The 16,286-nt window shown below is 49.3% G+C and overlaps 1 protein-coding gene across 2 annotated transcripts in view; it reads left to right on the forward strand.

Moving 5' to 3' along the window:
- The window catches only part of LOC137528715 (class I histocompatibility antigen, F10 alpha chain-like), a 108,497-nt gene that overhangs the window by 57,959 nt on the left and 34,252 nt on the right, over positions 1-16,286 (forward strand). For both annotated transcript variants that reach the window (XM_068250225.1, XM_068250226.1), the window contains exon 4: positions 11,833-12,108. In XM_068250225.1, coding sequence (XP_068106326.1) covers positions 11,833-12,108 — 276 coding nt within the window. The remainder of the gene's footprint in view (positions 1-11,832; positions 12,109-16,286) is intronic.

Here is a 16,286-nt window from a genome sequence, read left to right on the forward strand (position 1 = left end):
GGGAGACTTTGATACATTTACTTTTGGGGGATGTGACCAGGGGTTTCCGTCACATTTGTTCTCGATTATCGCAGCCCTTGCTGCTGCACAATTTATAGAGCATGCCAACCTGCGATTTTCCAGCATGTCCGATTGTTACACGCGATCGATACATGCAACCGAATTTCGGCCCTAAATTGGTTTGATTGTCAACTAGGCATTCTCTTGATGGCACTGATTTTTATAATATCAATAATAATTGTCTTATCTGATGGTTGATCGACTGCCAAGTCTACAGATGTATGGCCGCCTTTAGCTAGAGCAGTGTACATTCCAGAGTGATATGTGCAGGGGCGTCTCACCCACCAGGCAAGTATTTTTTTAATATTATATTACCTCCCGACTCAGTCCCCGGTGCTCGGCACGCTACCATGTGCTCAGCAGTGCCTCCACCTCCACTTCTTCCCAGCCAATAGAGCAATCAATACTGCTCTTCTCTGCCAGGCTCTTTCTTTAAAGCCGTGCCCCTTGTTCTCAGTAGCCACACAGGTAAAGTGTTTACCTCATGTGGCCCAGCCTTTAACTCCGCCCCACGCCAGTCAAACCAGGAGCCAGCGGCCAGCCAGCTTATGCCCCCGACAGTCTGACCCCCCACCTGTGTCACTGGCTGCACACAGACACTGGAGCGAGACAGCCAGGGGACAGATGCAGTCACAGAGAGAAGAATGTGATGTGTCCGTGTTGGAGCCCCGCCCCTGCACAAGACAGCAACACAGCCCAGGAGAAGGGACGTTTCTGCTCCAGAGTAGTGATGGGAATTCCGGCTCTTTTCAGAGAATCGGCTCTTCTGAATCGGCTCCCATTAAAGAGCCGGCTCTTACGGCTCTGAATCGGCTCTTCATTAAATATCAATAAACACCACTCAGAATCGGAGTAAAAGCCCCGCCCCCGTCTCCATGACAATTCCAGACTTCTTCTCTGACTGGGGCAATCCCTCCTGCTACTGCTCTGCTCCGCCCCATACACTCCTACAAGCTGCAAGAGGAGGACTACATCTCCCAACATGCCTCAGCGCCCTTTATTGCCGAGCAAAGCAGAGCTCTGTGGGGCGGCTGAGGCATCGGCTCTTTCAAAACTGAGAACCGGCTCTTGTCGTTCGCAGCAAAGAGCCAGCTCTTAGAGCCGGCTCGTTCGCGAACGACCCATCACTACTCCAGAGATGATAAGCTGCATGCACAGGCAGAAGAGAAGGTATGCAGGCAGGCTGCTAAGAACACTTTCTGTCCTGTGTGCAGACTCCCAGTACTGTTATAACTGCTAGAATGTGCCCTGCTCTTTTGATACTAGAGTTTTCTTTGAAAGCTGGTTAGGCTGTAGGCTGGTAAAGCTGTAAACCTGTGCTTTAGTGCTGTGCTGTCTCTCCCTCTCCCCTCTCTGTTCCTCTGCCCCCTCTTCCATCTTATGCTGTCTCTACCCCTCTCTGTTCCTCTGCACTCTCTTACATCTTATGCTGTCTATCCCTCCCCCTCTCTGTTCCTCTACCCCCCTCCTACATCTTATGCTGCCTCTCCCTCTCTACTCTTTCCCTCTGCTCGGATTACGTGTATTTTCTGGTGAAACGCTTCCACATTACGATTATTTTCTGACAACGCTGCCCCGTTACGATTATTTTCTGGTGAAACGCTGCTGCCCTATGATTAATTTCTGGTGAAATGCTGCTGCAATAAGTGTATTTTCTGGTGAAACACTGCCACATTACGATTATTTTCTGGTGAATTACGATTCTGAATTCCGATAATTACTATTATTTTCTGATGAAACACTGCCGCATTATGATTGTTTTCCGGGGGGGGGGGGGGGGGGGGGCGCCACAGGTTTTCTCGCCTGGAGTGACAAAATGACTAGAGGCACCCCTGCAGAAAAAATTCGCATGGCAGAGCCATCAGAATTTGCATACCGCATACCTCTATGCGAATCGCATTTAATAGGAAATTCGCATGCAGTTTGGGTATGCGAATTCCACTTGTGAGGCTACGTTTCCATTTGTGCGGCGGCATGCGTCTTGCGAGACGCGATGCCGGCACAGCTGCTGCCTCTCGCAGCCGAATCCCTCTAGCCGCGCTATGCACGGCTATGGGATTCGGACAGCTACGGACGAAATTTTGCTGCAGGGCCTCAGATTTTTCCTCGGCCACGAATTCGGATGGCTCTCATAGACTTCTGTAGGCTGCTGTAATCCATCCGAATTCGTGGGCGGGGAATCGCAGCAGTGGAAACCCGGCCTGAGGTGGGAATCGTTGCGGGAAAAATTTGCATGCGGATGCGAATTTTGTATGCGGGTCTATGCGAATATTCACGCAAATTTGCATGGATGACGATGTATGCGAATTTTACCATGGCAGTGCTGGTGTGCTTTTCCATTGTTTCTATGCGAATTCGCATTAAAATTTGCATACCCAAACCGCATCCAAATTTCCTATTAAATACATTGTATGCGATTCGCATAGCAGTATGCGGTATGCAAATTTTGATGGCTCTGCTATGCAAATGTTTTCTACACAGAAAAACGCAAAGGAATCCTGACAAGTGGAAACAGTCCCATTCACTTGTATTGCTATGCGAATTTGCATGCGGAAAAACGCATGCAAATTCGCGATAGTGGAAATGGGCCCTCACTGTCAGTGAGGGCCTGTTTCCACTACACGCAGATTCTGCATGCAGAAACCTGACTACAATGAATGTCTATGGGCCTGTTTCCACTGAACGCGATTTTTCTGATGCAGATTTCCCATAGGCATTCATTGGAGTCAGTTTTCTGCATGCAGAATCTGGGTGTAGTGGAAACAGGCCCTAAATTTACTGACGGTTTGCAACACTGCCTGCTTGTCGTATAGGAGGAGGTGAGCTGATGGCAGCCGGGTGCCCATCAAAACTAGCCGGGTGGAGCACCCGGCTAAAAGAGCCTGGGGAGAACACTGTATTTGGACGGAGGTGGGGGTGATTTAACTCACCCTTTTTGCTGCCTGTGCCCACTGCACTCCACAATGAGTTCCAGACAGCCCCCCGCTTCTTTCTCCATCCTAGCCAAAAGGAGGAAGTGTCAGAGCAGGAACGCAATGTGGAGCGCAGAGGCAGCAATAAGGGGGAGTTCACAACCCCTGCTGCAGTCCGAATATGTAATGATTCATATTCTGATCCAGAGCATTTGGAATGCTGTTCCAAATTTGAACATTCATCCTTATTCGCCACCCACAATGTCACTGTCTCTCCCTCTCTGTCAGCTCCTGTCCCTTATGTGGCTTTCTATCCCTCTCTGTATCACTACACCACCTCTGTCAATCCATCCATCCTTCTCCTCCATCAAGTGGCTGGTTTTAGCCCTGTACACACACTAGAAGAAACTCAGCTGAGGTGGTCGGTAACATTGCCGATATTTTACTACAGCTAACCCTAACTCTCACAGAGAACTCTCGCTGCTCTGATACCTAACCCCAGCCCCACGCCACCCTCCCTCCTCCTCCCCCGGCTGATAGCTAACCCCAGCCCCACGCCACCCCCCCTCTTCCTCCCCCGGCTGATAGCTAACCCCAGCCCCACGCCACCCCCCTCCCTCCTCCTCCCCCGGGTGATAGCTAACCCCAGCCCCACACCACCCCCCCTCCTCCTCCCCCGGCAGATAGCTAACCCCAGTCCCACGCCACCCCCCCTCTTCCTCCCCCGGCTGATAGCTAACCCCAGCCCCACGCCACCCTCCCTCCTCCTCCCCCGGCTGATAGCTAACCCCAGCCCCACGCCACCACCCCTCCTCCTCCCCCGGCTGATAGCTAACCCCAGCCCCACGCCACCCCCCCTCTTCCTCCCCCGGCTGATAGCTAACCCCAGCCCCACGCCACCACCCCTCCTCCTCCCCCGGCTGATAGCTAACCCCAGCCCCACGCCACCCCCCCTCCTCCTCCCCTGGCTGATAGCTAACCCCAGCCCCACGCCACCCCCCCCCCTCCTCCTCCCCCGTCAGATAGCTAACCCCAGCCCCACGCCCCCCCTCCCCCGGCCGATGCTTAACCCCGCTAAATTTTGGTCGCCTTCATTGGTTATACATTAAAATTTTGAGTGTAGCAGGTAACCAAATTTCCATTTACAATATTACTATGGGTGGCTATGGTGGCGGTCAAATTTCCTGCTTTCGGAGGGGGCCCCATCCAAAAGTTTTGCAGGGGGGCCCAGAGATTTCTAGTTATGCCCTTGGGGGCATAGCAATAGGGGTTGCAGAGGCTGTGACAGCATCGGGCCCTTGGGCCAGAGGGGCCCCATAGGGCCCTCCCTCAACTGCAGTATTAGCTCTCTATTGGTCCTGTGCTCATAATAATCACTTCTATAGATACTTTGAATAGTGGTAATTATTAAAAAGCTGTTCCCCACCCCCTTCTTACACCTCTGACACTGTAGTTGCCATTGGCAGGTTTTGGTGCGCCGTATCAATTGTTATGTATAGAGTGCTTGCGGGGGCCCTATTGTAAAACTTGCACCGGGGCCCACAGCTCCTTAGCTACGCCACTGACTAAACTTAACACAGCGCAGAAAATAAACATTACCGACTAGTGAGGTAAATTACTGACTTGTGAGGTAATTGCCTCAAGAAATGTAAAAAAAAAATGTCAATTCACAAAGATTTCCGCATTCAGGGCCTGAACCCACTGCTGCAGTTGTGTCCACTTTTCAGTTACACATCCATGTTACAGATACTGAAAAGTGGACAGAAGCGGACACAACTGCATTACTGGGCTCAGGCCCTTAGTCTACCGGCCAAAAGTGTTTGTTTTTTTCTCCAGCTCACAGCAGCCGATAACTTGCCCTCCCCATGCTGTCTCTGTGCGGTGGATTTGACAGACAGCCTTTGGGGAGAGCCAGGCAGCCAATAGGGAGAGCCACACAGTACTGCTTCTCACTCTGATTTGAAGCAAAGGGCAATCGGGTGGGACTTTCAATGTAGCAAAGCAGAGGAGGGAAATTTTCAAAAAGCATCCCTGCTTCCTTTTAGATGTGCTTATTTGTATTGTAGCATACAGAAGAGCTCCCCCTGCTGGCTGCAGCACATCTAAAGGGATAACAGGGTTGCACTGTAGGAAAAACCTCAGAGTCACACACACAGCTCCCCTGCCTGCCCAGTGACCTCACACAGCTCCCCTGCCTGCCCACTGACCTCACACAGCTCCCCTGCCTGCCCGCTGACCTGCTACATGCTGGTAAGTCACACTTACTGAGCAGGGCTTAGTGAATTGAGGCATGTTTGTTCAGTACATTACCAAACTTCTGCCTCATGAGGGAAAACTTTAGTGAATTTGGAAAAAAAAAAGTGTAAAATACCAGATGAGGTATTTTACTTAAGACAATTATTTTACCGACCTGCCCTTTGTGAATAGAGCCCTTAGTGTGATTTGCCTAAAGGCTCATACACACATCCAACAAAGTGCACAACCAGCTCCACAACATGACTAACCCCACGACAAACAGGTTACACGATTTGTATTTTCCATGGGCCAAACCACTAAATGACCAACTCTTTGGCATATCGCATGCATAAGTGGAATGACGGATTGCGCGACTTTGCCTCTTTCAAAACAAAAGCACATCATTCAAATGACTTTGTACACACGTGGCTAGCTGCATGATATCAGCCTAGCAGTCGTGTGAGATGACCCGCTGGATGGATTGGGCTCATCTAGTCATTTGCCACGTGTACACATGCCTGACAACCAACAGACCAAAATCAGACAACAATCGGGCGGATTTGTTGGACATGTGTACGAGCCTCCAGGGCCGTTCACACTGGAGGGATTAGCGGGTGATTCCTGCTAATCGCCGAAGCGCTAGCGCAATACTAACTTGTGTCAGTGAGATCCCTGCCATGATTTTGCCGATTGCGGGCGATTCGCGGCAAACGCGTAACGCGTTGCATGTAGCATTTTACTACGATTCTGGAGTGATCATGATACAGTGCTTAAAAGCACTGATCGCAATCGCTCGGGAATCATGAGAGTGTACAGTGATTTTACCACACTAATTGCCATAAAATCACCCGCGCATTGCCAGTGTGAATCGGCCCTGACACATGCACTTAGATTAAAACTAGACAAAACACTTAGCACAGATGTCATCCATCCCCAAGTATTAAAGTGACACTGAAGTGAAAAAAAAACTTTTGATGCAATGATCTGTATGTATAGTACTGATAATTAATAGAACATTAGTAGTGGATACATATAAAATCGGCGCCGGGAGACTTGGGTGCAGGATACAGCCGATACGGTTTATCCTGCTGCTGCACAGGTTCCCGGCTGTGTTAATTACTCTTCCCCCTCCAGGTCGATGTGGATAGCGAGGAATGATGTAACTCGTTTTCCAGCTATTGCTGGAGGCCGAATTACAGTGTTTTAAATGTAATTTCAGCTCCGTCTTCTGATGGCGACAAAGTTACTCTGTGTGCACTGCTATAGCCGTAATTCCTATTACAGCCTATGGTGGCGCCGGCTGTGCCCAAATCTCCTGCGCTCGTTAGTAGCAAAGAAAATGGTATCACATTTTAATGTTTAGATATATAGTTTTTTTTTATAACATTGCATAATTCTCTAATATTTGCAATTACAAGTCACACTCTGTATTTTAAACTATAACACAAGCAGAGCTAATGACCCTTTGAACTTGCCAGGAGTAAAATGTTGTCCAAATCTGCCCCTGACTGTTTCTTTGATGTATAAATGCTCTAGAATGCAATGGGCAAATTGGTCCTGGAGCTCAGAAATTTTTTTTTGCACAGATAACAACTGAAGTTTCTTAACTCTTCCTGTACTGGAAACAATATCTCTGCTGCTAATGTTGCATTTCTTAAGGTAGCCATATACTGGTCGATTTGCCACCAGATTCGAACAGATAGATCCATCTCTGATCGAATCTGATCAGAGAGGGATCGTATGGCCACCTTTACTGCAAACAGATTGTGAATCGATTTCAGCCTGAAACCGATCACAATCTGTGGAGCTGCTGCCGACAACCCCCCCGCATACATTACCTGTTCCGGCCGGCGCGAGTCCCCTGGTCTTCTCCGCTCCGGGCTCCAGACCGTTCCTGCAGCTACTGAACTTCCTGTCCAGGAGAAGTTTAAACAGTAGAGGGCGCTCTACTGTTTAGACTTCCTGCCGGGAAAGGAAGTTCTGTGTAGCTGCAGCCGGTCCGGAACCCAGCGCGGAAAGAAGACAGCGGGGACCAGGGGACTTGTGCCGGCCAGAACAGGTAATGTATACCCGCTGTATTGCGTCGGTCGTCGGGCATTCGAAAGCCGCTATCGACGCACTCCCGACCCGCCGGCGATCGAGAAAAATCTTCCGCACAGACGGATCGACGGGAATCGATGGGAACGATCGATTTCGGGTGGAAATCGTTTGTTCTGTCAGCGGTGTGCGCGGCGATTTCACAGCCGATTAGATCACTGTGATTGAATCGGCCGTATATCGGCGGGAAAATTGTTAGATGTATGGGCCCCTTTAGCTGTACTACACATACAAATCATTATATCATAAGTTTATTTTCACTTCAGATTCCCTTTAAGGGAGCTGAGTTTAATTATCGATAGGCCACTTTACCTTATTTTCTACAATTCTTTTTCAAGTGGGCCAGCTCCCTATGACTGGTTTAAAGTCTGTTTTTTCCCTTATTTAAGAAGGGAAAAGATCAGAACCTGGAAACTACAGATCTGTAAGCTTAACATCAGTTGTGTATAAATTGTTTGAAGGTATTGTAAAAGCTATACAAGATTTTATAGCACAGAATAATCTAATTTCAACTCATCAACATGGGTTTACTAAAGCCAGGCCTTGTGTTACCAACATACTCCGCTTTTATGAAGTGGTGACTGAACATTTAGATATTGGGAAAGCTATAGATGTAGTGTACTTGGACTTTGCAAATGCTTTTGACACTGTTCCCCACAGATAGCCGGGTGCAGAAGCTGAGGATACAGGGGCTAGGAGAAAATGTGTGTATGTGGATAGAGAACTAGTTAAAGGACAGAAGGCAAAGAGTTAGCAGTGTGGTCGTCCCTCAAGGGTCAGTACTAGATCCAATCCTTTTCAGTCTATTTATTAATGACCTAGCAGATGGAACACAGAGTAATATTGTCAACTTTGCAAATGATACAAAATTATGCAGAACTATAAACTCTAAGCAGGATCTCAACAGCATGGCTATACAGGCAGACAGCTGGCAGATTACATTTTATGTAGATAAATGTAAGATCATGCACCTTGAACATGCCAAAGGGTAATACAAATGCTTGGCAGATGAGTTTTTCATCCCTAGGCTTGTACAAAGGACAAGGGGACATGATCTGTGTATAGGAAGGGGCTATTTACAGTAAGAGCTGTTAAAATGTGGAATATTGTACCACAGTAGTTATGACAAAAAAGTTATTTCTGCATTTAAAGGGAATCTGAAGTGAAAATAAACTTATGATATAATGATTTATATGTGTAGTACAGCTAATAAATAAAACATTAGCAGCAGAGATATGAGTCTAATATTGTTTCCAGTACAGGAGGAGTTAAGAAACTCCAGTTGTTATCGTTATCTATGCAAAAAAGCCACTGATCTCTTCGACTTTCAAAGTCAGAGAGCTCTGTCTTCTGAAGCTTATCTCAATTGTCTGTCACTGTGTTTTGCTTTTTTTTCTGCAAAGAAAAGTTCACTAGCCTGCTCTGTGAAATCATTTAGAATGCTGAGTGTAGTGTGTAAGCTGCAAATATTAGAACATGATGCAATGTTATAAAAAATACTATATAACTGAAAATAAAAATGAGAATATTTTCTTTGCCACTAATGTTCCAGTAGTTATTTGTACTACACAACCAATTCATTATATATTTTTTTTCCCTTCAGTAGTCACTTTAAAAGTGGTTTGGATGCCTTCCCTGCATTGATGCATATCTACGGTTATAATTACTACCGTGTTTCCCCGAAAATAAGACACTGTCTTATATTAATTTTTGCTCCAAAAGATGTGCTAGGGCTTATTTTCAGAGGATGTCTTATTTTGGGGGAAACACTTGTAGTTTTCCTATACAAAATGTATATTACTGTATGCCATGCTGAAACACAAGCAGCATACACAGAGCATGTGGTTTGCAGATATTGGCTCTCGCTTACAAGAAATACATTCTGCTGATCATGTGGGGAAGAGTCTATTTCTTGCAGCCAGAGAGCTCTGTCAGACTCCCCAGAGCTATGATAGGATACTCTGTGTGTCCTGGGAAAAGGTGAAAAGGTGAAGAGGTGAAGTGCTGCTGATGCTTATCACGACAGGTCAGGAGGGCTGGCTCCAACAAAAACACAAATTGCCTGACATGCATATACAGGACTGTAGAACTCACATTATACTGCTGCTCTCCTGTATCCAGGCTTTGTATTGAGCGTGACTTGCTGGTGTCATGTGGGCTGCTGCTAGGGCTTACATTTGGGGGAGGTCTTATATTTCAAGCAAGTTAGGAATTCCTGCTAGGGCTTATTCTCAGGGGATGTCTTACTTTACGGGAAACATGGTAGTTACTTATTATTATTATTATTATTATTATTATAATTCTGGTTGGACCCGATTGATGAATGTTTTTTTTAAACCAAACTAACTATGTAACAATTTGTCATGTAACTAATGTTTCATTGTTCCGTTTTCTAGCACTTCTCTACTGTCCCCCTCTCTACTTGAAGTCTAGGAGTGTTCTTGTCACTTTGATCCCATGCAGGCCCGGATTTACCTCAGAAGAACCTATAGGCACAGATGTCCTGGCACTTTAGACTTCGCCCCCCAGGAACCTATAAACCCCACCAAACCTCACCGCAAGTTTTCTGGTTGCCCCCCCATCACATTTCCCTTCTTTCCCCTGTCCATCATGGGTAGCTACAGGAGTCCCTTAGTATTAGGTAGCTAGAACTACCCTCAGTGTTAAGTAGCTAGAGGTGCCTGAAGGGAGATTTCCTAAGTGGAATGCCAAGAGCGGGGGGAGTAACATCTCATTTACTCTCTCATCAGGACTCTGCATATGCAAGGAGGGAATGGAGCACTCGGGTACGGGAGTGAGCTGCATTTTCAACATCAGGTGCCTATTGGCACATGCATACAGTGTTTTATGGTAAACCGGCCCTGATCCCATGAGTTATAGACACATATTGTACTCAGTGCAGAGCACACACAGCGCCCCCTTCTGTGTCCCCAGCAGCCCCTCACTGTGTTCTCTCTCCTGTCAGTGCAGAACACACACAGCGCCCCCTTCTGTTCCCCCAGCAGCCCCTCACTGTGTTCTCTCTCCTGTCAGTGCAGAGCACACACAGCGCCCCCTTCTGTGCCCCCAGCAGCCCCTCACTGTGTTCCCTCTCCTGTCAGTGCAGAGCACACACAGCGCCCCCTTCTGTGCCCCCAGCAGCCCTTCACTGTGTACTCTCTCCTGTCAGTGCAGAGCACACACAGCGCCCCCTTCTGTGGCCCCAGCAGCCCCTCACTGTGTTCCCTCTCCTGTCAGTGCAGAGCACACACAGCGCCCCCTTCTGTGGCCCCAACAGCCCCTCACTGTGTTCTCTCTCCTGTCAGTGCAGAGCACACACAGCGCCCCCTTCTGTGGCCCCAGCAGCCCCTCACTGTGTTCCCTCTCCTGTCAGTGCAGAGCACACACAGCGCCCCCTTCTGTGTCCCCAGCAGCCCCTCACTGTGTTCTCTCTCCTGTCAGTGCAGAGCACACACAGCGCCCCCTTCTGTGTCCCCAGCAGCCCCTCACTGTGTTCTCTCTCCTGTCAGTGCAGAGCACACACAGCACCCCTTTCTGTACCCCCAGCAGCCCCTCACTGTGTTCTCTCTCCTGTCAGTGCAGAGCACACACAGCACTTCCTTCTGTGCCCCCAGCAGCCCCTCACTGTGTTCTCTCTCCTGTCAGTGCAGAGCACACACAGCGCCCCCTTCTGTGTCCCCAGCAGCCCCTCACTGTGTTCTCTCTCCTGTCAGTGCAGAACACACACAGCGCCCCCTTCTGTTCCCCCAGCAGCCCCTCACTGTGTTCTCTCTCCTGTCAGTGCAGAGCACACACAGCGCCCCCTTCTGTGCCCCCAGCAGCCCCTCACTGTGTTCCCTCTCCTGTCAGTGCAGAGCACACACAGCGCCCCCTTCTGTGCCCCCAGCAGCCCTTCACTGTGTACTCTCTCCTGTCAGTGCAGAGCACACACAGCGCCCCCTTCTGTGGCCCCAGCAGCCCCTCACTGTGTTCCCTCTCCTGTCAGTGCAGAGCACACACAGCGCCCCCTTCTGTGGCCCCAACAGCCCCTCACTGTGTTCTCTCTCCTGTCAGTGCAGAGCACACACAGCGCCCCCTTCTGTGGCCCCAGCAGCCCCTCACTGTGTTCCCTCTCCTGTCAGTGCAGAGCACACACAGCGCCCCCTTCTGTGGCCCCAACAGCCCCTCACTGTGTTCTCTCTCCTGTCAGTGCAGAGCACACACAGCGCCCCCTTCTGTGGCCCCAGCAGCCCCTCACTGTGTTCTCTCTCCTGTCAGTGCAGAGCACACACAGCGCCCCCTTCTGTTCCCCCAGCAGATCCTCACTGTGTTCTCTCTCCTGTCAGTGCAGAGCACACACAGCGCCCCTTCTGTGCCCCCAGCAGACCCTCACTGTGTTCCTTCTCCTGTCAGTGCAGAGCACACACAGCGCCCCCTTCTGTGGCCCCAGCAGCCCCTCACTGTGTTCTCTCTCCTGTCAGTGCAGAGCACACACAGCACCCCCTTCTGTGCCCCCAGCAGTTCCTCACTGTGTTCTCTCTCCTGTCAGTGCGTCCAGAGGTGAAGGTGTGGGGCCGTCAGCAGACAGACGGGGTGACAAGACTTCAGTGTCTGGCGTACGGGTTTCACCCCCGAGCTGTGGATGTGAAGTGGGTGAGGAATGGAGAGGACCATATTCCTTCAGATGAAGCCAGTCCCATCCTCCCCCATCCTGACGGCACCTATCAGACCAGAGTCAGCCTGGAAGTGCCAACAAGGGAGGGCGACACTTACTCCTGCCATGTGGATCACAGCAGCCTGGAGGAGATCCTCACTGTCCCATGGGGTGAGTGTATGGAGGACTATGGAAAATAACTGAATCATTCACTGAAATCTGTTCTATCTGGTAATACCTGGAAGATATATTGTTCCTGCTCCAGACACATTATATAGTCATTGTTTAAAGGACAGCTGAACTGATCCCAAAAGAGGAACTTCAGCCTAAACAAACATACTGTCATTAAGTTAAATTAGTTATGTTAATTAAAATAGATAGGTAATATAATCTCTTACCCACCCTGTTTTAAAAGAACAGGCAAATGTTTGATTTCATGAGGGCAGCCATCTTTTTGGTTGAAAGGAGGTGACAGGGAGCATGAGACACAGTTCTAACTGTCCTGTGTGCTGATCACCCCTCCCAGTTGCTAGGCAACGTGAACAACAACATAGGAAATCCCATCATGCTTTGCACAGCATCGGGGAAAAAAGCCCGGGCAGTTTTCTTTGATGGGTGGAGCTTAGCTAAAAATGCAGCTAAAAATTATGCTTTGTGTAACGATCGGTGAAGCACAGAGAGGATCTGATTACCGGTGATCTGCAGTATCACGGGGAATACAGATGTATATCAGATTATAAGTGATCTGCAGTATCACCGATAATCCAATATACTCGCTAACCTCTGTTCACCTGGGTAGAGTGTAGTGTTTTGGTGTAACAGTAACACTTAGAGGACTAGGCCTCAGTACAGCAAGACGTACTGTACAGATTCCTTCCGCAAACCTGAGCTCTCCAAGACGGGAGGAGTCAGGCTGCCAGCAGGAAGGATCTTCTGAAAGTAACCCTCAGGCAGAAGGGTCACTAACAGAACGAGGAACCGCCTCCAACAGTGAGGTCGGTTCTCGAGGTCGGACAAGCCAGGTCGTACACACACAGACAGAAAAAGTACAAGATCAAGAGGCAGAGGCGGAGTCAAAGTACAGGCAGGGTTCGGCAACAGGGTATCAGCTATATCGGGGTACAAAATCAGGAGGCAGAAACAGAGTCTAAGGACGAGCCAGGGTTCGGCAACAGAGTATCAGAAATATCGAGGTACAGATCAGAATTCAGGAGAATGGTCGAGCAGGCAAAAGGTCATAACAGATAATCACAATCAAACTAGTACTTTAGCTATCAACAGAATCTAGCTAAGTGTAGGATTACAGCTCCAGCTGGTCCCGGCACACTTGCGGATCTGACTACGGATCTGGGTGCTCCCACATATGTGATCCCAACGCCAGACACCAGGGGAATGACCAGCTAGCAGTATATATACACAGGTGTCCCCCCAGCACCTCCCTAAGTGCTGGACCAATGGGGAGTGGAGCTAGAGTCAGCTGACCAACCTGGTCAGCTGACTTCCTTCAGGATGTAGTAAATTTCGCCTGAGTGCGCGCGCGCGCGTCACTCTGCACACTGAGGGACTACGAGTCCCAGCCACAGCAGCCCCGCTCTGCGGTATCTCCGCTGGGTCATGGCGGCGGCTCTTCCGCGGATTCTCACAGTACCCCCCCCCCCCCCCCGAGGAGTGGACTCCGGACAGCTCCTTCCAGGTTTTTCTGGATGTAAAGCATGAAACTCCCTCACTAACTCATCCGCATGCATGCGGTTCCCAGGTACCCATTGCCTCTCCTCAATGCCGTACCCCTTCCAGTGTACAAGATACTGTATCGACTTTTGTACCATGCGTGAATCTAATATTTTTTCCACTTCATATTCGGGTTGGGCATCTACCAACACGGGAGGAGGAGGAGTGGGACCCACCTGGACTGCTGGTTTAAGAAGGGACACATGGAAGGACCTTACCCCCCGCATGCTGGTGGGAAGGTCAATGGTATACGTAACATTATTAATCTTTTTTGCTACCGGAAATGGACCCACAAACCTGGGGCCCAATTTCTCTGAAGGCTGTTTCAGGGCCAAATGACGTGTAGACACCCAAACCAAGTCTCCAGGTTGGAAGCTCCACTCTACTGAACATCTTTTATCAGCTTGACCCTTTTGATTAACAAACGCTTTTTGTAAATTATCTCTCACCGTGCGCCAAATATCTTTAAAAGATCTCTGCCAGGCCTCCAGAGCTGGAAACGGGGAGGAGGCCATTGGCAATGGTGAGAACTTGGGCAATCTTCCAGACACCACCTGGAACGGAGAGAATCCGGTGGAGGAGCTTTTCAAATTGTTTTGTGCGAACTCCGCGAAAGGCAGAAATTTGACCCAGTCGTTCTGTGTCTCCGCAACATACCACCTCAAAAATCCGTTTGCCCATTGGTCTGTGGGTGGTAGCCCGATGAAAATGACAGCTTCATGCCCATTTGTTGGCAGAATGCCCTCCAGAATTTAGAAATGAACTGGACTCCCCGATCCGACACTATGTTTTCCGGAATGCCGTGCAGCCGGAACACATGTGTAATAAACAGGTCAGCCAATTCCTGGGCCGAGGGGAGTCCTTTCAAGGGCACGAAATGGGCCACTTTACTGAAGCGGTCGACTACCACCCAAATGACCGACATACCTTCTGACTTGGGAAGTTCACCTACAAAATCCATGGACAAATGAGTCCATGGCTCACTCGGGGTGGGTAGAGGCTGCAAGGTACCCACAGGTGCCAGCCGGGAGGGTTTACTCTTGGCACAAACCGCACATTCCCTTACGAATTCCTTGCAATCAGCTGCCAAGGAAGGCCACCAGGCACATCTGGCTACCAGATCCTGTGTTCTAGATGCTCCAGGATGCCCAGCATTTTTATGCGCATGGAACATCTCTAGAACCTGGAGACGGAACGGTAGCGGAATGAACAGCACCCCTGCGGGTTTTCCTTCCGGGATGTCTTGTTGGAAGGGAATTAAAGTCCCCTTCCAATCCTCCCAAGTCTCTGTTGCGGCCAGTACCAACCTCTGGGGAATAATAGTCTCTGGAATGGAGGGCTGTGCTGTCTCTGACTCAAAGCACCTGGACAAGGCATCCGCCTTAACGTTTTTGCTACCCGGTGTATACGTAATAATGAAAGAGAATCGAGAAAAAAATAATGACCAACGAGCCTGGCGAGGGCTCAACCTCTTAGCTCCCTCGATGTATTCTAGATTTTTGTGGTCAGTGTAAACCGTGACCGTATGCTCCGCTCCCTCTAACCAATGTCGCCATTCCTCGAAGGCTAACTTAATGGCTAAGAGCTCTCTGTTGCCAATGTCGTAGTTCCTTTCCGCAGGGGAGAACCTACGGGAGAAGTAGGCACACGGCTGCAATCTACCCTGCAAGCCAGATCGCTGAGACAGCACAGCCCCCACCCCGACCTCCGAGGCATCCACCTCAACAATAAAAGGAAAAGACGTATCCACATGTCTGAGGATGGGTGCAGAACAAAATAAGCCCTTCAGGGTGGCAAAAGCCTGTAACGCCTCAGGAGACCAGTGAGTGGTATCTGCACCCTTCTTGGTGAGACTGGTAAGTGGAGAAATCACCGTAGAGTACCCCTTTATGAACCTCCTATAATAGTTGGCAAAGCCAAGAAACCGCTGAAGCGATTTCAAGCCTACCGGCTGAGGCCATTCTAGCACAGCGGAGACCTTGGCCGGATCCATTGACAGGCCTGTGGTAGAAATTATGTACCCCAGGAAAGCGACAGATGTTACCTCAAAGATACACTTTTCTAATTTTGCGTACAATAGGTTCTAGCTTAGTCTGTTCAAAACGAACCTCACATGGGTCCTATGTTCAGAGAGATTGTTGGAGAAGATAAGAATATCGTCTAGATAAACTAGAACAAATCTTCCCAACACCTCTCTGAAGACCTCGTTGATGAGTTCCTGGAAGACGGCCGGGGCATTACATAACCCGAAGGGCATTACCAGGTACTCATAATGCCCGTCTGGTGTATTAAAGGCCGTCTTCCATTCATCGCCCTTTCTTATGCGTACCAGGTTGTACGCACCCCGCAAATCCAGCTTAGAAAAGATCTGGGCGCCAGTGATCTGAGTGAATAAATCGTCTATCAGGGGTAGCGGATAGCGATTTTTTACTGTAATCTTGTTAAGACCGCGGTAGTCGATGCAAGGCCGCAGACCTCCGTCTTTCTTTTTTACAAAAAAGAAGCCTGCCCCAGCAGGCGACCGGGACGGCCGAATAAAGCCTTTGGCCAGATTCTCCCTAATGTACTCCTGCATAGCCAATTTTTCGGGCCCCCCTACAAATTGTACAAACGACCCCGGG

Source organism: Hyperolius riggenbachi, chromosome 8 (assembly GCF_040937935.1).
Source record: "Hyperolius riggenbachi isolate aHypRig1 chromosome 8, aHypRig1.pri, whole genome shotgun sequence".
In the NCBI taxonomy this organism is placed as follows: Eukaryota; Metazoa; Chordata; class Amphibia; order Anura; family Hyperoliidae; genus Hyperolius; species Hyperolius riggenbachi.